At 52.3% G+C, this 22,597-nt stretch overlaps 1 protein-coding gene across 1 annotated transcript in view; it reads right to left on the bottom strand.

Moving 5' to 3' along the window:
* RUNX3 (RUNX family transcription factor 3) overlaps positions 1–21,499 on the bottom strand; it is a 37,657-nt gene extending 16,158 nt beyond the window's left edge. The window contains exons 1-3 of the mRNA XM_058856718.1: positions 20,892–21,499; positions 19,845–20,001; positions 15,481–15,585 (exon numbers count right to left, since the gene is read on the bottom strand). Of these exons, the coding sequence (XP_058712701.1) occupies positions 15,481–15,585; positions 19,845–20,001; positions 20,892–21,152 (523 nt within the window). The 5' untranslated portion in view covers positions 21,153–21,499. The remainder of the gene's footprint in view (positions 1–15,480; positions 15,586–19,844; positions 20,002–20,891) is intronic.
* Between the last annotated feature and the right edge of the window lie 1,098 nt (positions 21,500–22,597).

Consider the following 22,597-nt stretch of genomic DNA (forward strand, 5'->3'; position numbering starts at 1 on the left):
ACATGGTGCTTTCTCCAGGGGAAAAGTGTGTGCACTGAGTATCTCTTTTTAGCCCACATTTTATTACTTCATTATACACTTAAGCACAGAAGAAGAAAAATAGGGTTATATTTCACCTTTACCCAGTTTTATTTTGGGCAGAGCTTCACAGGAAAGCCAAAAGGACTTCAAAGACCAAATTCCCCAGAAATCTAATGAAAATTAAATTCCCTTCCTCTATCTCAGCACAAACCTGTGGTGATATCTGGGGAAAATCCTGAAAAAAAAAATCTCAATCTCTATGCTGATAGAGTTTTTTTTAAGATTATTCAGCCGTGCAGCCCCACCAAGGGTTTCACGTGGCTGTGTCACGTTGCACCGTGGCCGCTCCGGTGCCCACCCTGACCCAACGTGGGCACAGCCTGGAGCAAACACCCTCCAGAAGGGGCTGCTTTGTGGGGAGACAATTACCAGCACCCAGAAAAGAAAGTGGAAAACTTGATGGGAATGTAAATCAAAGCAAACACGAGGATGGTGGGATCAGGGCTTTTCCCAGCTCTCCCAGACCCTCTGCAGTCTGTGTCCCACCCCGTCCCCACGTGTGGGACCTGGAGGTCCCAAACCCTGTGAAACAAGGCAGAGAATGAGTTAAAAACCACCAGCTTGGCCTGGCAGCCCTCTTTAGCTCAAGCTGTCTCCCCAGGACTTCCTGCCGCTTGTCACTTAGGGCTGGGGACGTCAGACTTTGTCACGCAAGAGAGAATCGCTGTTAATGGGTTTCTTTCATCAGAACAACCTGAGCTTTTTAATTTCTGCAGCGGTTGGCTTCATTAAAAGCCCTTCCCCATCTGCCCACAGCTGTCATGGAGAGGAAACCAGTGAACAATAGCTCATACCTTAGAGAACAGGAAGGTGGTTTCTACCTTCACCCAAGCACTGACTCAAAGCCTCCCGATGCCAGTGGGCGGATTTTCACTCAACTTCAAACAGCCCCAGCCCTCGTCCCAAGAAATGTGTCTGAGAAGCCTTAATCGCCCCGACCTGTGAATTTTTGGGGCACAAAAGGCACTGTTGGGATTGGAGATGCTGCACCGAGTTTCCAGCTGGGCCAGCACTGGCTTGCAGGTCAATATTTATGGCAAAAGCAGAGCTCAGAGCGATCAAATGGTGGCAGCTCCTGACCTTGGGCACTCCTTGGCAGGGTTTTAGCGCTGGGTCGGGTTTCGGGATCGGTTAACTCCGGTATTGAACATGACATGATGTAAACATTGACAGATCACCTACGATCCTGATGTAATAACAAGATCTGTATCAGCACATCAAACAAACGATCCCATTGAACACTTCCCAGCTGGAAGAGCCGACGTGAATTTGACACTTTAGGCCGGTAATAAGAAGCATACTGGAAGTTTTGGGTGTTTCCTTGGAATGCAGACAGCGAAACAGTGTGTGCCACACGAGCTCAGACCCTCAGAGCGATGATTTAAAGACATGCTTTCTGCATTAAAATATTTCAAAGACCAAACAGAGCTCGCTCTTCCTTCTAGGAGCGTGCAACCTGATGTGGGACTGGGATGGGGTTTCCAGGCTGTGGAGGGGGAGTTCTGAAAAGCAGCTGATTTCCTCAGGTTACTGAGATGCAGAATATCAAAGGTAGAAAGGGGTTCCAGGAACTTCATGGCTCGAGTGACACCAAAATCTCAGAGCTGAGAGATTTAAAAAAAACCCAAACACTTTGTGGGGTGAGTGGGAGCCCCAGTTCCCTGATTTCTCTGTAGATGGAGTTAGATGAGAGCTGAGGAGCTGCACAGCCTCCTCCCAGCCCTGCTGGGTGTCACGCTCATCCCCAGCCCCCGGCTCAGCCCCGTGCTGCCGGCACAGCAGATGTTGGGAAGCCTCCCCGGGAGCCTGGCTGCGGAATGCTGGCGGCAAGCTGGAGCGGAGGAAACGCCGAGGGACGTTCAGGAGCGCACAAACACACACACACACACGCTCTGCAGATCGTTGCCTCGGCTCCAGACAGGAGGAGATGAGAGCCAGGAGAGGGTGGCATGGGCTGGCACAGCAGCTGGAGCCACACTCAGCCTCCTTCAAAGCATCCAAGCATCCCCCTGGCATTCCACCCTCCTCCCACCAAGGCTCTGCCCAAATATTCCCAGCCTAACTCCAGGAGCAGTCCCTGCCCATAAAGCCATGGCTCAGTCTCTACACGTCCGTGAGAAGGGACCACAAGAAAGCAATCAGCAGTGGATAAAACTCGGTCTCAATGTGCAAAACACCTTTCAAATCCCTCGAAATAGGTACTTCAGAGAGACACGCCAGTCCTCTGCAGAGGCTGGAGTTTTTTTCCCAGTCTGAGTCTCGGCTAGACTATCAAGTCCCAGCATGTGCTCCAGAAAGAAGCCACATGTGAAACTCCTGTGTTATGGGAACAGCAGGCCTGTCCCTTGCAGCAGATGCTGGGCTGGTTTCATCTTTGCACACCTCCAACACAAGGCAAGAAGCTCGCTCAGGTTCTCCCTGGAATCCCAGACCTGCCATGGGAAATTCCCAGCCCAGAGGAATCCGGTGGCAGGGAAGGAGGGAGGAGAGGACAGCACAGAGCTGGAAGGGAGCTGGAAAGGATCAAACGTGACGCAGGATGACGAAGGTGCCCTCTGAGCCCCAACGAGCTCAAATCAGAGCCCAGGAGTTCACAGGAGGGAGCAGGAGGGAAATGTTGGGAAGCACCATCCCTTGTGCTGCCGAACAAAGTCAGGCACAGATAACTCATTATTCACATGTTTGAAGTTGGCCTGCTTACGCCATTTGGAAGGAGAATCAGTCACGGCCGGGCTTTGCTTTGGTTTCCTCTGGATTTCGTGAGACACTGCTGCTACTGTCTTTCTGCAGCTCGGGGAGAAAGGGGAGTGTGGCGCAATGAGCCCCGGCTCGCATGTCCTGGCACAGCGTTCACACCAACAACCAAAGGAAAATAATATTTAAAGGGGTGGGGGAGAGAATTAGGAAGGCAAAAAAAAAAAAAAATAAAAAAAAAACCCAAAAAAAGAAAAGAGAGGAAAAAAAAAAAAAAAAAAGGCTGCTAATTTATAAAGCTTTTTTAGCTGGTGGTGGTCTGAGATGAATTGGCTGCCTCTAAGAGGATGAAAATAAATATCCCTCTTTTTGAAGGAAATAGGCTGGCTCTGGGCCAGCTGGCAGGAAGCACAGAGATATGTTGCATTTACAGTAGGATTTTTAGTGTCTGAAGCTGCAGCAGCAGGAGAGATGTTCGTTCTGGGCAGTCTGGGATTGATTAGGAGGCTTTGGGAGCCCCTGATCTCCTGAGTTAGTGCTGAGACCTCGCCTGTGCCTCTCTCCTGTGCCCACCCTGTTTCTGATAACCCTGCCAGGGCCTTTGATTGTGCTGGGAGACCCCAAAACTGAGCCCTCTGGAAGGAAAACAAAGCAGGGCATTAATTTAAACAGAATTCCAGTGCTTCCAAAAGCTCCGGCCCATTCCCAAATCAAAGGGAACATCACGCCCGAATTTCCACGCAACTGCGGCTCAAATGCCTGAAGGACACAGAATCCCTATTCCCAGGGTTTCAAGAGTTTTCCTGGATTTGCAAAAATCTTTGAAGCCCTTCAGAACACAGGGAAAGCTGAGGGTATTCTCAGCATCAGGTAAAAATCATCAGGTTTAAGCATTCAGCCCATTCGTGCCTCGCTGAAAATCCCCACTGGAGTTTCCTGCCTTTTCCCACCCGTAAGAACTCTGAAAATCTGCCCCTGAGACTGCAGAGCCAGCGGGGTGGGGGTTAAAAGTTGTGATTTACAGATGTGAAAGCTGCAGGCCGTGCAGCAGGTGGGTGCACATCTGCGGGAAATCGGGCAGCTTTCAGAACAGGGTGCAAAAACCACCGGCCCCGACGGCCTCTCTGCGCTCACTCCCCATTCCAGGAAGGCAAAATTCACTCATGGGCTGTGAGCTGGGTCTCACAGAATGGGGCAAACTCCCAGACTCCAAGATTTGTGAGCTGGGTGCAGGGAGGAAGCAGACAGATCTCAAGGACATCCAGATATTGCCTCAGCCCCGGCTGAGATCAGATTTCCAGATTCGATAGATCCATGGAGGGATGCCAGTCCCAGCGAGCTCCTGCTGATATCTCACAAGCTGGGCTGGGACCTACCAGCAGAGCTGGTTTCTCCCAGTCCACAACCTGTTCCATTAGGGCAAGCACATCAGATTCCTTGGGGTGACACTGGTTAGGGACGCTGTGCCCGGGATGGGGAGCACCTCAGCCCCGTGTGAGGAATGTGCCGTGGTTCAGCTGATGAAGCTGAGATGTCCCCGCTGCTGTGGGCAGGGAGCAGCGATTTGCCAGCCCAGCCTGTGCTGTTGGGAACAGAACCTTTGCCAAGGTTTGGGGATGATGCTGAGCGCTGCTTTTGCCTTTCACAGAGCTGGGGCCGAGCCCTGGAATGTGAATCCTGATCCCCTGGACCCCAGGACTGAGCTCCAAGTTTCCAGAGCCTGGCTGGTGTTACCCTGCTGGATAATTCCAGCTCCTGATGAGCTGTGCAGCAGAGCGATGGCACCTGCACAGCACCCTCATCCTCATCTTCATCCTCATCCTCATCCTCATCCTCATCTTCATCCTCATCTTCATCCTTATCCTTATACTTACCCTTACCCTTATCCTCATCCTCATCCTCATCTTCATCCTCATCCTCACCCTCATCCTCATCTTCATCCTCATCCTCATCTTCATCCTCATCCTCATCCTCATCCTCATCCTCATCTTCATCTTCATCCTCATCTTCATCCTCATCCTCATCTTCATCCTCATTCTTGTCCTCGTCCTCGTCCTTGTCCTTGTCCTTATCCTCATCCTCTCCCTCATCCTCACCCTCATCCTCATCCTCATCCTCATCCTCATCCTCATCTTCATCCTCATTCTCACGCTCGTCCTCGTCCTTGTCCTTGTCGTTGTCCTTGTCCTTGTCCTTATCCTCATCCTCATCTTCATCCTTATCCTTATAGTCACCCTTATCCTCACCCTCACCCTCATCCTCATCTTCACCCTCATCTTCATCCTCATCCTCATCCTCATTCTCGTCTTCATCCTCATCCTCATTCTCATCCTCACCCTCATCCTCACCCTCATCCCATCCTCATCCTCATCCTCATCTTCATCCTTATCCTCATCCTCATCCTCATCCTCATTCTCATCTTCATCCTTATCCTTATCCTCACCCTCATCCTCACCCTCACCCTCATCCTCATCTTCACCCTCATCTTCATCCTCATCCTCATCCTCATTCTCGTCTTCATCCTCATCCTCATTCTCATCCTCACCCTCATCCTCACCCTCATCCCATCCTTATCCTCATCCTCATCTTCATCCTTATCCTTATACTCACCCTTATCCTCACCCTCACCCTCATCCTCATCTTCACCCTCATCTTCATCCTCATCCTCATCCTCATTCTCGTCTTCATCCTCATCCTCATTCTCATCCTCACCCTCATCCTCACCCTCATCCCATCCTCATCCTCATCCTCATCTTCATCCTTATCCTCATCCTCATCCTCATCCTCATTCTCATCTTCATCCTTATCCTTATCCTCACCCTCATCCTCACCCTCACCCTCATCCTCATCCTCATCCTCATCCTCATCCTCATCCTCACCCTCATCTTCATCCTCATCCTCACCCCACCCCTGTTCCCCAAGGCCAGGGTTGCAGAGCTGCCCATGGAGAGCCTTTCCCTGCTCCCACATCAGATTTGGAGCAGGAACCTCCCAGCTCAGAGCTTCCCACCCCACTGCCCCCATCCCCCAAGGGCACCAGGGGCTCTCCCTGCTCGCTGTGCTCCTCCTCTTCCTCTTCCTCCCCTCCCTCCCTCCCCTCTCCCACTGCAGCACTGGAAAGAGTAAAAGAAAATAATGCAAGCTCATGTCTGAGCCCCTTCCGCTGCAGGAGGTGATTTATCTCAGCCTGGCTGCAGGACAGGTGACTGCAGAGGAAGAGAAGGGTCTTAGGAACTCAATTTCATTTCACTCTGAGTCAAATCCTCTTCCTCCCTCCGCCACATCATTAAAGTGATTGGTTGTGCTGATAAGTTCATTTGGGAGGGAGAAACAAGATGTGTCCTGCCTGCCATCTGATGTGATCTTGTGGTTTTGGTCGATAGTTCTGCTCCTGTAGCTGTTGTCTTCCCTGAAACGAAACTTGCCTTTTAGCGCTGCCTTTTTGGGGTTTTTTTTGTTTCCCCTCTCTCCTTTCCGATCCGTGACCCTTGGCTCTGTCCTCCTGAGCTCCTGAATCCTGCCCAGGGGAGCTGGGGCCGCCTTAAAATCCCTGCAAATCCTCCCTGCCGGCCTCCTGCACCCCTGAATTAATTAATTCCCGATCCCCAGGTAAATTAATTCCTGATTACCAGCAGGTAAACTGAGGCACGGGGTAAAACGCTGCTCCTTTGGGCAGGAGCGAAGTTCACCCATGGTCTCGCTGCCTTGGTGCTCAAATAAATTCCTTTTTGGTGCCACCTGCATCCCATCCCAGCCCACTCATCCTCCTGCACTTACACATCCTCCTCCCTTTGGATGCTGCCGCTGGATCCAGCGGGAATTCCTTTTGTTTTGTGTTTCAGCTGCATTTGAATTTCTTTTGCTGCGTCTTTGAACGGCCCCTGACGCAACCCCACAGCGAGCACCACCAACATCCCCCTGGAAAAATCCCTCAGTGCAACTTAATCTCCCAAACATCCCTAAGTGACCACCAAAAAAACCATTTTTGATCAGTTTAATCTCTCCCAAACACAGGATCGATGCCCGTTTCTCTATTCTGAGTTATTTCCAAAGCCACCCCAGGGCCAGGTTTGCCTCTTCCACCCCAGCAAAAAAACCCTGCCCTGGGGTTTTCCCAAAGCTTTCAAAAGCAGGAGGTGTTGCAACCAATCCCAACAAAGATTCCTTTGTAGGACTCAGGCAAAAATAATTTCCCTGTTCTGACTTCCAATATTGAAAATATTGGCGCTTTTCAAGGCAGATGATGTTGAAGTTGTTGTGCAGCAAAAGAGAGGTGGAATTTACTGCATGTGGCACATGGAACAATTGGAGGAGTGCATTTACTGCAGCCCAGATGATTTCAGCTGCCCTGTTATTCCTTTTGAGGCAGGATTAGAGCCCGGAGCTGCAGCACCGAGGGGATGCAGACCCAGCTCTTGGAGCATTTTCAGCCCTGCCCTGCTCTCCCCAGGGAATTCTCCACAGCCCTGAGATCCCCCTGAGCCTGGGGGGGTCTTGCACAGCCCCACCACAGACCCCAAACCTGGCTGCTTTTGTCCCTGAGGGGTTTTTATCCATCCCCAGGAGCTGAGCTGGGGTAGGACCAGGAGGAGGAGGAAGAGGAGGTTTCACACAGTCGCCTTCCCTGCGTGTGCAGCCGTGCCTCGGCAGGAAAAGGGGGAAAATTTCCTTGGGAAAAAGAGAAATGAGCACATTTTGGGATCAAAAGGTGTCAGAGATGGGAATACAGGCAGAGAAACCTCCTGTGAGCAAGGGCTGATCTGCAGAGGCTCCTGCAGGATTTGAGGAGCCCCCAAGGTTCCCCCAAAGGCTCCTGCAGGATTTGAGGAGTCCTGAGGCTCCCCCAAAGGCTCCTGCAGGATTTCAGGAGTTCTGAGCCTTCCCCAAAGGCTCCTGCAGGATTTCAGGAGTCCTGAGGCTCCCCCAAAGGCTCCTGCAGGATTTCAGGAGTTCTGAGCCTTCCCCAAAGGCTCCTGCAGGATTTTAGGATCCCCAAGGTTCCCCCAAAGGCTCCTGCAGGATTTGAGGAGCCCCAAGGTTCCTCCAAAGGCTCCTGGAGGATTTCAGGAATTCTGAGCCTTCCCCAAAGGCTCCTGCAGGATTTGAGGAGCCCCAAGCCTCCCCCAAAGGCTCCTGCAGGAATTATGGAGTCCTGAGCCTCCCCAAAAGGCTCCTGCAGGAATTATGGAGTCCTGAGCCTCCCCAAAAGGCTCCTGGAGGATTTCAGGAGTTCTGAGCCTTCCCCAAAGGCTCCTGTGGGATTTGAGGAGCCCCAAGCCTCCCAAAAAGGCTCCTGCAGGATTTTAGGATCCCCAAGTTTCCCCTAAAGGCTCCTGGAGGATTTGAGGAGCCCCAAGCCTCCCCCAAAGGCTCCTGAACGAAGCAAAGCCCTTCCACTCCCCCAGGCAGGGCAGGATCGGTGCAGGGAGCAGCAGAAACCCACGAGCTGAGCAGGTTCCACCCCACAAGATGTCTCCGAGGGTATCCCAAGGGAAATCCCTCACCCTGGAGGTCCCTCAGCAGCAGGAGCGATGCCAAAGCTCCAGGATGGGTGCACAGAGTTTCCTCAAACACCCTCAGCCCTGCCAGATGAATTCCTGAATTTTCAAATCATTTCATTTATTTATTGAAATTATCTTCGATTGATCTTGTTCCATTTTTTTTTCCTCTTATTTTTTTTCCTTCTTTTTCCCATTTCCCTTTTCTTTTTTTTTTTTTTTTCTTATTCCCAGACAATCTGGGAACTGTCTGTGTATTTATTTCTAGCTAAGGACAAGCAGGGGAATAAAACAAAAGACCTCAATAATCCCCAAAACTATCACCCCACGGGAGCACTTCAGCACCGAGCCTGCTTTTAATTACAGAAAACATCTCCAGCTCAAGTTTTACACAGCCCCACGAGGGAGCCTTTTGGCCAAGATAAAGATCTGGAATTGGACAATACTGGCACAACCCAGCCCTGTCCTGGGTCTCCACTCGAGCTTCTGAGAGGCACAAGACTCTCCAATAATTTATTCTCCAAGCACTTCCCAAATCTCTGAGGATAAATGTGCAGAAAAGCACAGGATCTCTGCCTCGAGGTCCAAAAATTGCCGTAGGAATCCAGGAACAAGGGATTGTTTTGCCCCTGCTCCTCTTTGGCTCCCATCCCATAACCTCCCTTCCTCATCCTCAGCTATTTCAGGCTGTCCTCACTCACCCACACTCAGTAAATCCCAATTTTCCGTGTCCCTGGATGGGGAGGATTTTATTTCCCCATCTGCAGGTTCCTGGAGCTTCATCCCAGCATTCCCACAGCGCTCCCAAACCCTGCAGAGCCCTCCCAGCTCCTCCCAGAGCTGCTTCAAACCATAACAAAACAAAGGGAAAACCTGGTTTTATCTCCTTTGAGCAGAAAACAGAGTGGATTTACACAAATCCCCTTGGAAAACAGGTCCAGGCCACGAATCATCCCAAGGCAGGGCGGCCAAAATCCCCCCAGGCTGGGGAGCAGCTCAGCTGAGGGGTTCCCTCAGAGATAATTCACTTTTCTCAAAGGTAACAGCAATGTTTCTGTCTCATATTTCCCTCTTTTTTCCCCAAAAACACAAAAGAGGGAAGCCCAAAGAGATGCTCTTTGTTACAAGCAGAGGAGAAACCATCAGTGCTTTTAAATAATCCAAAATTCAGCGTGGAAATAATAACTCAAGTCTGAATAATAAACAGGACACTTGGCACTTGTGGTGACATTTCAACCTCGAGGGCAGGAAAAGAGGATGCTGCAAACCAGGTACAACCTTGCACCTCTTCTCCCCTCCCTGTGTAAAACAGAGTTTCAGTTTTGCTGCTTCTGGGAATAAATCTCAGCCACAAGAGATAGAGGAGAGTCACTCATTTTCCTAGCACAGTTCTGTGCTTTTTCTCTCGAGCTTCTACTGGGAATTAAAGGTGAAAAAATTGCTTCTAGTGGAAGGTTGGAACAAGGTGGGGTTTTTTTCCAGCCCTGTGATTCTGTGAGAGCTCACAGCACCCTCTGAAGCCAAGGGGAATTGATTCAATCAATGGATTTTATGGATTCCCATCAAATGTGGGAGAGGTTTTAGCAGGGTGGGATGCAGCTGTGGGGCTGGGGTGAGATGGGGCTGGCTCAGGGCTCTGCTTTTATCCCTTTGAGATGGACAGAGGAGCCCCAGCGAGCTGAGAGTGCTGGGAGAGCCCTTCCTGCTCCCAGCCTCCAAACTGGGCAGCACAAACTGGGAAGGGACGTCCCAGCAGCCAGGCTGGGGCACCCCTGGCCATGGGCACCCTCCTCCTGCAGCCCAGGTTAACAGAGCCCAGCCCAGGCTGCATCTACACACAAGATTTCCCTTCCCAGTCCATCCTTCTCATGGTTTTTTTGTTTTTTAATCTCATATTCAAGCCAAGAGTTCACAACGCACGAGGTGAGGGCAGCCAGCACCGTGGGGACAGCGATGCCACAAACACCTGCACAGGAGGGAGGAGGGGATGTCACCCCTGCACATCCCAAATCCTCATTTCTGAATATCCCAAATTCTCATTTCTGAATATCCCAAACTCCTTTCTGCACATCCCAAATTCTCCTTTCTGAATATCCCAAATTCTCCTTTCTGAATATCCCAAATTCTCCTTTCTGCACATCCCAAATTCTCCTTTCTGAATATCCCAAAATCTCATTTCTGCACATCCCAAATTCTCCTTTCTGCACATCCCAAATTCTCCTTTCTGAATATCCCAAATTCTCCTTTCTGAATATCCCAAATACTCATTTCTGCACATCCCAAATCCTCATTTCTGAATATCCCAAATTCTCCTTTCTGGACATCCCAAATTCTCCTTTCTGCACATCCCAAATTCTCCTTTCTGAATATCCCAAATACTCATTTCTGCACATCCCAAATTCTCCTTTCTGAATATCCCAAATTCTCCTTTCTGCACATCCCAAATTCTCATTTCTGCACATCCCAACTCCTCATTTCTGCACATCCAAAATTCTCCTTTCTGCACATCCCAAACTCCTTTCTGCACATCCCAAACGCCTCATTTCTACACATCCTAAATTCTTTTTTCTGCACATCTCAAACTCCTCATTTCTGCACCTCTCAAACTCTTATTTCTCCACATCCCAAACTCCTCATTTCTACCCAACCCAAACTCTTTTTTCTGCACATCCCAAACTCCTTTCTGCACATCCCAAACTCTTTTTTCTGCACATCCCAAACTCCTCATTTCTGCACATCCCAAACTCTCATTTCTGCACATCCCCAGCTCCTCATTTCTTCACATCCCCAGCTCCTTTCTGCACATCCCAACTCCTCATTTCTTCACATCCCCAGCTCCTTTCTGCACATCCCCAGCTCCTCATTTCCCAGCTCAGAGCTCAGGGCAGGGCTGTGAGCTCTGCTGGGAGGGAAGCCCTGGCTCAGCTGAGGTTCTCAGAGCTCTGAGAGCCGAAGAGCAGCAGCGGTTCCTGGAAACGCCTCGCACGGGGGAGGTGAGAAGCCTCCCCAGGCGCTGGCTACGTGACAGGGACAGCCTGGGGACAGCCACAGCCCCCAGGGGACCAGGAGCCTTTTTTGGGGAGCCAAAAGCCACCATGGAGGGAACCTGAGAGAAAAGAACTGCAGGGACAAGGTGGGACAGGCGATGTGAAATTCTCCCCTTCTCCCCGATCCAGCCACATTTCTGGCCCTTCCTGGGGTCACAGCAAGCAGGGACAAGGCAGAAAACACCAAATCTGTGATGTAGAACCCAAAAATGATCAGGGGAGGAGGCACCAACAACCAGGGAACAGGAGCACACAGGGTGGTGACAAGTCCTCCTGGTGTCCCTTCCCTCCTCAGCAAGGACAGCAGCAATGGGGGCGAGCCAGAAAGAAGGAATTAAATCCAAAAGGGATTTAGAAAGTGGGGAGAGAGGTTAAAGGCTGAATGGCAGGGAAAAAAGGTGTAAGAGGGGAGAAAAGGAATTTTAAAAAGGGAAAAAAGGCTTTGCACAAGAGATCTGGGAAGAAAGGTGCTGGAGTTGTGAGAGGGAGAAAGGAAAAGTGAGATCGGAGAAAGTGAGAGACTTGGGAGGGAAAGGGAGGAAAAAGTGGGAGAAAAAGGGAAAAAGGGAAGGAAAATGGAAGGAAAAAGGAGAAGGAGAAGGAAAAGGGAGAAGGAGAAGGGAGAAGGGGATGGAAAAGGGGGAAGGGGAAGGAAAAGGGGGAAGGAAAAGGGAGAAGGGGAAGGAAAAGGGGAAGGAAAGAGGGATGAAAAAGGGGAAGGAAAAGGGGAAGGAAAGGGGAAGGAAAGGGGAAGGAAAAGGGGGAAGGAAAAGGAGGATGGAAAAGGGAAAAGGGGAAGCAAAAGGGGATGGAAAAGGGGAAAGACAAAGAGGAAGAAAAAGGGGAAGGAAAGGGGGATGGAAAAGGGGGAAGGAAAAGGGGGATGGAAAAGGGGGATGGAAAAAGGGAAGGAAAAGGGGAAGGAAAAGAGGATGGAAAAGGGGGTGGAAAAGGGGAAAAGGGGATGGAAAGGGGGAAGGAAAAGGGGAAGGAAAAAGAGAAGGAAAAGGAGAAGGAAAAGGAGAAGGAAAGGGGGATGGAAAAGAGGGGAGGAAAAGCAGAAGGGGGATGGAAAAGGGGATGGAAAAGGGGAAGGAAAAGGGGAAGAAGAAGGGGAAAGGAGGATGGAAAGGGGGAAGGAAAAGGAGAAGGAAAAGGGGAAAGGGGATGGAAAAGGGGAAGGAAAAGGGGAAGGAGGCAGCAGATGGGTGTGAGGGAAGGCCCTGGGCTGCTCCCTTTCCCCAGGGACAGACTGAACACCCCTGGGCAGCTCCCAGCCTTTCAGCTCCCCACGCTGTGCCCGCCGGGGATGCTTTTGCAGCAGCTGTGGATGCAGGAGGGCTCTGCAGCAGGGATCCTGCTGAACACAGGGCTGCAGAAAGGGGGGGAAAAGGAGGAAATTCCACAGGAAGTTCAAATATTTTATTACTTCCTGTTTGTACAAAGTATGTCAACACTTGGCACCCGCTGCGCTATTTGTTTAGAGCTGAGGTGCCAACTTGACAGAATGTCCCTTTTTATCCCCCCTCCCCTCCAGATCTAACCCAGAAAAAGCTGGAGCACAAGGAAAAAGAGCTCGGAGCGAGCGGGGCACCGGGAGGAGCTTGAGGAGATGCTCCAGGAGATGCTCCAGCCCCCGGAGCCTCCCCTGGTTCCCTCCTTCCTCTGCCCATCAGAATCCTCAGAAGCTTTATCTGGCCACAGCCCGAGTTAAAAGCCTCGCTCAAGGGCTGAGATGGGCCAGGGCTGGAGGATGAATGGGATGCTCAGAGGTGGAGCCGCAGTTCTGGCCCCCAAACCCCACAAGGATGTCGGCTGGAGGGATGAGAAGACGCTGCCCAGGGCTTTCCCAGGGTACCAAGACAAATGGACAATTCTTTCCACATTAAGGATGGGTTTTGTCCTCTCCATCAGCCTCCAGCCCTGCCCAGTGCTGATCCTCACAACGCACACCGTGGCCCATCCTCTGAAGCCAAAAAAAGGGGGAAAAAATTCCATATTTTTTAATACCCGCTCATCCATCCACCCACACATCAACGCACACGCGTTAAAAAGCGCATAAAATGGATATAAACTCAGAAAAATCGCAATTCCCACAGCTAAAGGAGGCAGAGCAGCTCCGGGCTCGGTGTTTGGCACCACCAGGGCTGTGCCAGCCCCCGGTGCCAGCCCGGCTGCCCCGGAGCCACCCAGCGGCAGGAGAAGCAGGAAAAACACCTCGGTTTTCCAGGATATCATTTTCCAGCTGTTTCCCCATCCTTCTGCAGAGCAGGAAGGGTAGAAAGGTGATATTTCATTAGGTTTTTTTTTTTTGAAATTGTGGTCCTCGGTTGAAAGTGTGGCCAAAAAAAAAAAGAAAATAAATATATTTTTTATTTTTGGTGAATGTTTTTCTTCCACTGGAAATTTGTCAACCGTGAGTTGAAGCTGGGAGCCAAAATATGGCAAACAAATCTATGATTCCCTGGAAAAAATAATCCAAAATAGCCACAATTTGGGTGTAAACTTTTTCTGTCAGCAATTTATGGTTTGGGGAGTGCAGGGATGGAGGAGAAATCAACCTTTGGGGGCCACACAAGGCGAGGCACAAGCAGCAAATAAAAACCACAGAGATTTCCTGAAGGAGCCAACACTCCCAGCACAATCCGAGATCCAGAAATCATCACAAAAATTTAAAAAAAAAAGGGAAAACCCCATGAAAACTCTGGGCTGTGTCCCAGGGAGGGAACCCCACTGCAGAGTATCAGAAAATTGAAATGGAGGATGGGGAGCTCGGGGGTGAAATGTTGAATTTCAGGAGGAACGGGTGTGATTCACCAGGGTTTGGCTGTCGGGGAGGCCAAACCGAGCTCCAAGAGTAGCAACTATCTCACCTTGTATTATTATTTATGTATTCCTGACGATGGTGATGATGATTATTATTATTAGAAAGGCGATCTGATGAAGCTGATAAGGGGCTGAGGCAGCAGTCAGGAGGGCTGGTTTCTATTCCTGACACTCCTGGAGTTGTGAAATTCCCTGCCCAGCCCCAGCACCCACCACGACCCAAAGGTGCCCCACAGCAGGACCCGCCTGATGTTTCTGCCTTTAAAAAAACAACAACCCACAACAGCAGCGTTGGATTTCCTGCATTCCAACTTCTAAATCCATCCTGGACAGGCTCCGAAATAAAATCAGGGAAAGGGGGGGAAAATCCAGCGATGAATGAAATGAATGAAACCCCCCCGGCCGAGGGAACGGCCCCCACCTGGCCTGACATCAAGGGACACCGATGGCCCAGGGACAGCATCAACAGAAAATGTTTTTTGAGGTGTTTTTTGAAGGATCAAATGCTTCCCCTCAATGCGGGCACTGACAGCTTCACACGCAAAGGGAACAAACTCGGCTTTATAATCCCGGGCTGGTGCTGAGCGAGCAGGAAGGAGAAGCCGGGGTGAAAAGCCGGAGCTGGAGCCCCCCAGGGATAAAATCCCACCGCACAGGGAGGGTCCCACAGGGTAAAAAAATCCTCGTGGCCAGAGGAAACTCCAGCGGGCAGCGGCTCCGAGCAGCCCGACGCCGAAAGGGAGCCCGGGCAGGGCAGCTCCCGGAGCCTCCCTGAACCACGAGGCACCGTCCTGCCCCCGGCAGAGCCTCCCCAGCACCACAGAGACTCCTCTGCGGTCTCAGAGTCTCTCTGCTTTCTCCAGGCTCAGCCCCCGGGCGCTGCCAGCCCCAGATTTTGGCAGCCCGAAAGCGAAACCACGGCGGAGGCGAGGGGAGGGAGCTCCGTGACGGAGCAGCCACCGGGGGAACCTGCGCCGCTTTTGGTTTGATCAGCATCAGCCCCCGAAAGCGAGCCCGGATCCCCGATTTCACAACCCCCAAAACTCCAGATTGGCTCCTCGGCGCTTTTACCAAAGAGTTTTCCCACCATGCCAAGCTGGAGGGGTGGAATTATCCCTGCAGGGTGGGTGAGGAAGCAAAGCATCCCCCAGCGAGGGGATGAGGAGCTGGAGGAGGATGAGGAGGGACACCTTGAACACCTGAGCAGCTCCCGGGGCGCCAGCTCCGCATCCTGCACCCCTCGGGCAGAGCTCGGACCCCTCAGAACTCGGACCCTGAGCCCCCTCCCCACAATTATCAGCGCTTCCCAAACCCAGATCCAAGCCCTCACTCACTGCGGGGCTCCCGGGGTCCGTCCACGGTGACTTTGATGGCTCGGTGGTAGGTGGCCACCTGCGTGGGGTTGGTGAACACGGTGATGGTCAGGGTGAAGCTTTTCCCTGAGGAGGAAATAAAAACATCACGATAAAAGTGAGGATCCCACGCGGTTCAGCTCTTGTGGGAGGGAGAGGCTGCGGTGGGAGAGGGCTCGGACACAAATCCCCGCACAAATAATCGCATTTAATGAGCCGCGAGTGCCAGGACGCAAAGCCCGGCTGCTGACACAGCCCTGGGATCTTCCCGCATGGAAAAGCCGCTCATCCCCGTTCCCTGCCCTGCCCCCGTGTCCATCCCTCCACCCAGAGCAGCTTCCTGAGGGTTTCCCAGCTCGGACATTTCCCCTTTTCCCGGGGTGAGCCGGGCCTGGAGCAGCGCTGGGAGCCGGGGCCGTGGGATGCTCCCTTGGGAAGGAGCTGGGATCGCCCTGCTGGGGATCCATCCTCATCCTCATCCTCATCCCTGTGCTCGCACAAAAAGTGGGAAAACTCCCACAAAAAGGGAAGTGAATGCGGCCAGCAGACAGGGAGCTCTGCAGGGACTGTCTCCTCTCTCTCAGAGCAGGAATCTGCTGCTGGAAAAGCCTCGGGATACCCTCGGGAAGGGTTTCAGAGCTGATTTTGGAGCACAGAGCTGTCACTTTTTATGGGAAAAAACCCCCCAAAATAACAAAACCAGGAATAAAACAGTGAAAAGTTCTTGGGAGCCAAATTTTGGAAGATGAGCCCCTCTTGCCCCAGCAGAACAAGTTTTTATCCGCAGCATGAAAATGCTTTTATCATCACAGAGGGTGTGAGCACCCCTGGGCCCACCCTGACCCCAAACCCTGAGCCCAAACCCTTCCCCTCACCCCAGCCCCGTCCCTGGGCTCCGTTTCCAGCCGAGGGGAGGCTGTGGGAGGACAGAAAACCCCGCAGGAAAGGGCTCAGCTCTCCCTCAGGCTCCCCAAACTCGGGAAAACCTCGGCCGGAGGGAGGAGGATGCACAAACCAAGCCCCAGCAGCAATCCCTGGGGGATTTCAAAGGTGTCAGGTGCTTCAGAGGTCTGAAATCCAGCAGGATATCAGGTATAAACCTCTCTGGGATGGATTTCTGCTCCTCCAGCCTTTATTCCACGAATAAAAGCAGTTTAAAACCACCTCCTTTTCCTTTTTCCCTGAAGCAATCGGGGGTTTTTAGGTCCCGACCTTCGTCTCTCTCTGCAGGGTCGGACCCACAGCAAAACCAAACAGGATTTACCCAGCAAGGAGGGGAAAAAAAAAAAGGAATAAACGGGAAAAATGAAATTATCTCTCCCGGAGAACATCCTAGAATGATCCCAGGTGGGAGAATTCCTCCTTGGAGCAGGGAAAGGAGGGAATTCTGGTTCTGAATCCGACAGAAAGCGCCAATCCTGCTTTCAAAGAACCTCACAGAGCCTCAGCTCATTCTCCGCACGGAGAGGGCAAAAGAAATGCAAGGAAATCAATTTTAACCCCCAAGGATTCAACCTGCAGGGACCGCGGAGAAAAACAACCAGCAGCGAGGGTTTGAGGAGAAAAACGAGCACGGGGTGAGGAGGATGAGGAGGAATTATTCAGGGAATCCGCAGGAGGAGAGGGAAAGGTGCGGCAAAACCCGGCTGTGAGGCACAGAAACCCAGAGCTGAGCCCGGCACCTCCCTGCCCTGTTTATACTGATTAATATTGATTTATTTCATTTATTATTATATTTAATTTTCTATTCTCTATGTGAAATCACCTCCCTTCCCTGTTTATACTGATTAATACTGATTTATTTATTATTACCTTTAATTTTCTATTCTCCATGTGAAATCACCTCCGTCCCCCTGTTTATACTGATTTATTTTATTTATTATTACCTTTAATTTTCTATTCTCTACTTGAAATCACCTCCGTGCCCCTATTTATACTGATTTATACTGATTAATACTGATTTATTTTATTTATTATTACCTTTAATTTTCTATTCTCTACGTGAAATCACCTCCCTTCCCTGTTTATACTGATTAATACTGATTAATTTTATTTATTATTACCTTTAATTTTCTATTCTCCCATTGAAATCACCTCCCTGCAGACACAAACCCAGCCCGGGCCGCTTCTGCCTCTCTCAAAAACCCTGAACCGAAAATGATGATTCTGCCCCAGCATCATTTTTAGTCATTTCCCTCCTTCTCAGGAAGCCGGGCTGAGGTTTCCCATCCCCACCGGGGCTGGATCGCTTGAATTTTATACAGCTTAATCTGAATTTAAAAAAAAAGTCTGGTTTGGGTTTTTTGTTTTGTTTTGTTTTTTTTTTTTCCTCTTCGTCTTGCACATGAAGATGGGAATTTATTTATTTTTTTTTTTTAGGGGGAAGTAGGAGCGGCTCTTCCCAGCTCACAGCGCCGGGGAATAATCCCTGATATTTTATTATTAAAAATACCCAAATGTGGCACTTTTGAAGTGGTGTTTTCCCGAGGAGATCCTGAATTCCCGGGATTTCCACGGCGGGGCTGGAACAGGATCCGTGTTTGGGATTTCCACAAACATTTGTACACACACAAAGGGAAATATTCCAAATTTCTGCCAGAATAAATGAAAGCAGCACCGGGCTGTCAAGGGATGGAGCCAAACAAGGCAGAGAGAGGAATAAAAACTCAACGGGAGCGATTTTTTCCCAGTAAATTACTCAGAAAGAGCCCCCGTGCCGGGAAAAGGGAAAATCCACACGGTGAGAAAACCCCACTGAGCCGCCCTCGGGGAGCCTCGCTGGGTTTGTTCCTCTCTGAATATGACAAAGCCTCATCCCACAAGAATATGTAAAAAAAAATAATAATAAATAAATAAATTTAAATTCAAATAATGAAATCCCGCCCGTTAGAGGTGCAGCTGTAAATGAGAGGATTCTGCCCGAGGAAGGAATTTATTCACCGGGAGCTTTATGAGAGCAAACTCCTGCTAATCCCGAGCTTGAGAGTGCAGAGGAAGCAAGTTAATAATGAATTCAAGAGTCACGCTGAGATTGGGTTGCGTTCGGTTTGGAAATTTGTGCGAGGATGAAGGAAAAATAAAAAAAAAATAAAGAAAAAAAAAAAAAGCCCAACCAGAAAGAAAAGAGCCTAAGAGAATAATTGATTACAGAAATGAAAGCTTAATTCATAAAAGAAAAACATTTTCCATCCATCAACCTGCAACCAGTTAAGTGGAGAGTTTTAAAGAAACTGCAACATGGAGAAGGAGCCAACAGGAAAAAGGAAATGTATGAAAGAATGTAAACTATTCAAGTTTCATAAAGAGGAACAAGTAAACAGTTATTACATGCAAATAATTCCTAACATCACTGCTTTTAATTAATGCGGAGAAGTCAAAATATATCTGACAGTGTGTGTATACATTTGGAGCCTTTGAGAAAACGCTGCCATATGGCCATTAAAATATCGAGTTTTCACTCAAAAAGAGAATTGAGAGCTCCGATCTGCAGCGTTCATTGGTGAGGAAACGCTGAAATTCTATTTATACCCTCGGAAATTCAGGTACGGGGAGGGGCAGGCAGGAATCCGCCTTTAACATTTCCAGGGGATTTATTTCCCTCTGCTCGGATGGATTGGTTTGGAAAAGCCCGAGAAATCGCCGTCCTGCTTTTCCCTGCCCACGAGAGCGGGGAAAAGGAGTAAAATCCCTCCTTTGGAGCAGAGCCCGAGGCTCCCTCCCCCTTCCAGCCCTCCAGGCCGAGCCCTGAGTTATTATTTCACTTTAAACTCTCGATTTTCGCTATTTAAAGTGGAGCTGCCAGGTGGGGTTTGCTCACCGAGCGCTCACCGCTGCGCCATGGGAGAAACTGGGGAAGATTCAGGCTGGGGCCGCCTTATTTGTGTTTAGATGGATTTATAGATATTTAGATATATTTAAGGCTGTATTTTCATTTATTTTTTTTTTTTTTTTCATCTGCACCTCGGTAGAGAAGAAGCCCTGGGAGGAGCGAGGCTGCTCCTGCATCCCTCCCGCATCATTCCCGCATCATTCCCGCATCATTCCCGCATCCCTCGGGGATCCCTCTGGGCTTCGGGGGCTTCTCCCGGCAACGAAGCCACGGTTAAAATAAAATATAGCATAGCGTAAAATAAAATTAATAATAATTACAAAGGCAAACCGACAAAATGAAATTTAAAAACAAGATAAAAAAATGTCAAAGAAAACAATTAAATAACAAAAAAAAAAAAAAGAAAAAAAAGAAAAAAGAAATAGTTTTCTTTCATTTTTCTTTTTTTTTTTTTTTTTTTCCCTCTAAAAAAAAAACAACAAATAAAAAGGCCAACCATTTCCTGGCCGGTACCTACCCCTGCCGCTTCTCCCAACAAATCTGAGGTCGTTAAATCTCGCTACTTGGTTTTTCATCACGGCAGAGGCGTTGCGCAGCTCCGCCGAGTAATTCTCGTCGTTCCCCGCCATCACCGTGACCACGGTCCCATCGGGGACATCTCCGAGAGCCACGACCTAGGGCAGGGCCAGAGCATTTCAGCCTAAAATGAACCTTCATCCAAGCCAAGCTGAGCTCCGGGTCCCCCCCTAAACCCGCACAAAAAACCCCAAAGTAAAACCAAAAGCGAGCCGAGCCCCCCCGAGGAAGGCTGAGAAAATCCGAGGGGAAAAGGGAAAATGAGCTCAAAAAGGGTTAAAAGCAGGCGGGGGGTCCGCGGGGAGGGGGTGAAGGGGACGTCAGGCCACTCTCGGCCCCGTCGGAGGAGTCTGGGAGTTTATTTTGTTGGATTCGGGATAAAAATAAAGCGCGGGGCGGCTGCGAGCGAGGCCCCGGAGCTCCGCGTCCGGCCCGGGGAAGCTCCGGGACCGGGGAAGGGTCCCCACCCCTCCCGGGGAGCAGCACCCAGGGCCGGGGGAAGCCGGGTTAGAGCCCCCCTGACCCCTCCGTGCTGCCGGGACTCCGCTGCCGCCCTGCCCGGTTCCCCGGTTCTCCCGGCTCGGTTCGGGCCGGTGCCGGTCCCCGCGGGGATGCTCAGCCCGGGGGTGCCCGGGGAGCCCAGCCCGGTACCGGGGTTCACCGCTGTGCACCGAGCTCCTCGCTCGGCTTTTTGCAGATTACATCTCCGTGCCCTGCCTCGCTCTCCCTCTCCCAGGAAGGTAATTAACCTCCATCTCATTAAACTTCAAAGTCGCCTGAGAGCTCCTAACCGTACGGAATATCTAAGATGCCGTGACCGCGGGGCAATGCGGAGACTTGATTAAAAATAACAAAACCGGGCTATTTGATTAAAAATAATAACTCGGGCTCCCTCGGCGGCGATATCAGGAGCGATTCGGAGCGAAAGGAGCGGAGGGGAGAGGACGAGCGGCTCCCCAGCTCGGTCCCGTCGGGGCTCGGGGCTCACCTTGAAGGCGACGGGCAGCGTCTTGTTGCACCTCCAGTGCGACGGCAGCACGGAGCACAAGAAGTTGGGGCTGTCGGTGCGCACCAGCTCTCCGGCGTGGTCGGCCAGGACATCCACGACGGAGCGAACCTCGGGCCGAGCGCGGGCGCCCGGGGCCGGAGCCGCCAGCGCCCCGCTGTTCTCGCCCATCTTACCGCAGGGGAAAGCCGTGGACGGGGGAGTGAAGCGCCTGCTGGTGCTGGGGTCTACGGGAATACGCATCACAACGGCGGGCGTCAGGGAGCCGGGAGGGACGGGCGGGCACCCGGCGGGGCTCGGCGGGCGGCGGGAGCGGCCGAGCCCCGCGCTGCCTCGCTCCGTGCCGGCGGAGCGCCGTCCTCGGCGGGGCGGCGCGGGGGATGGGGTCCCGCGCGGCTCCGGGGGTGGCCGCGGGTGGGTGCGGTGTGCTCCGTGCCGAGTGCCGGTGCCGCTGCCGGTGCTGCTGCTGCTGCCGGTGCTGCCGCTGCCGGTGCCGCTCCCCGTGCCGAGCCCGAGCCCCGCTGCCGGCCCCGCCGCGCCGCCCGGTACCGTATTTACTGCCGGCCCCGGCGGGGCGGGGCGAGCGTGACGGACAGGCCGCTCCACCAATGGGAGCCCGGTAACGGGGGATGGCCCCGCCCACCAGCGCGTTCCCGCGGGGCGGGGGGCGTGGCCACGGGGAAATGAGCGCGGATAATCCACGAGTGGGCGTGGCTTGTGAGAAAGGGGCGTGGCCTCACCAGGACTCGCCCACTCGCCCGTCGGGGCTCCGGTGGTTTTTGGCCGCCGCCGCCGCCGCCACCGGGAGGTTTTGGGGTGCGGTGGGGCCGGTTTGGGGCTGAGGATGCATCCCGGTCCCGCCGCCCGGCGCTCCCCCCGCCGTGCCGCGACCGTGGCGGGGCGGCGGCCGCCGGGAGCACCGGCACTCGCCCCGGGGAGCACCGGCACTCGCCCCGGGGAGCACCGGCACTCGCCGCCGGGATTCGCCCCTCGGTCTGCGCTGAAAACCGCGGCTCCCAAACCTCCTCCTCCTGCCCTCCCCAGAATTGTGATCCTCCTCTCCGCCCGCGGTCTCGGGGCGCCCGCAGCCCCCGGCGGCCCCCGCAGCTCCCCCGGGGCTGCGGCTGCGGGCGGGGCCGGCGGCTCCGGCCCGAATCCGTTGCTGTGAAAATTCGAGGGGAAGCCTCCGGTTCTGCGGGGACAAACACAACGAAAGCGGCGGCTCCCGGCGCTCTGCGGGTGCCCCGAGCCGCGGGGCGGGCGGGGGCTGAACCGGGACAGAACCGGGGCAGAACCGGGGCAGAACCGGGACAGAACCGGGGCAGAACCAGGAGAGAGGAGGAGGAGGCTGCTGTGCCCACGGCGCTCCCCGGCTGTTTCCCGGTGCCCGACTCGGTGTGACGGTGTCTGCAGACCGGCGCTGTCCGTCCGAGAGGAGCCGGCCGGGCCGCGATGCTCCCGGCTCCGCGCTGCCCGGTGTGAAACGCAAATTTCCTTTAAACAAACCAAAATAAAACCCCAAAAGCAGAAAATCCTCCTTTCCTGCTCGCCTCTCGCTCAGTAATGAACCATTTTCCTCCGCGAGCCGCGGAGCCTCGAGGGGCGAGCCCGGGCCGGGCCCTGCAAGCCCCAGAAACCCCCGGTGTTTCTCCAGAAATAAGAAACAACAACAAAAACGACTATAAATA

The sequence above is a fragment of the Poecile atricapillus genome, chromosome 24 (assembly GCF_030490865.1).
Source record: "Poecile atricapillus isolate bPoeAtr1 chromosome 24, bPoeAtr1.hap1, whole genome shotgun sequence".
In the NCBI taxonomy this organism is placed as follows: Eukaryota; Metazoa; Chordata; class Aves; order Passeriformes; family Paridae; genus Poecile; species Poecile atricapillus.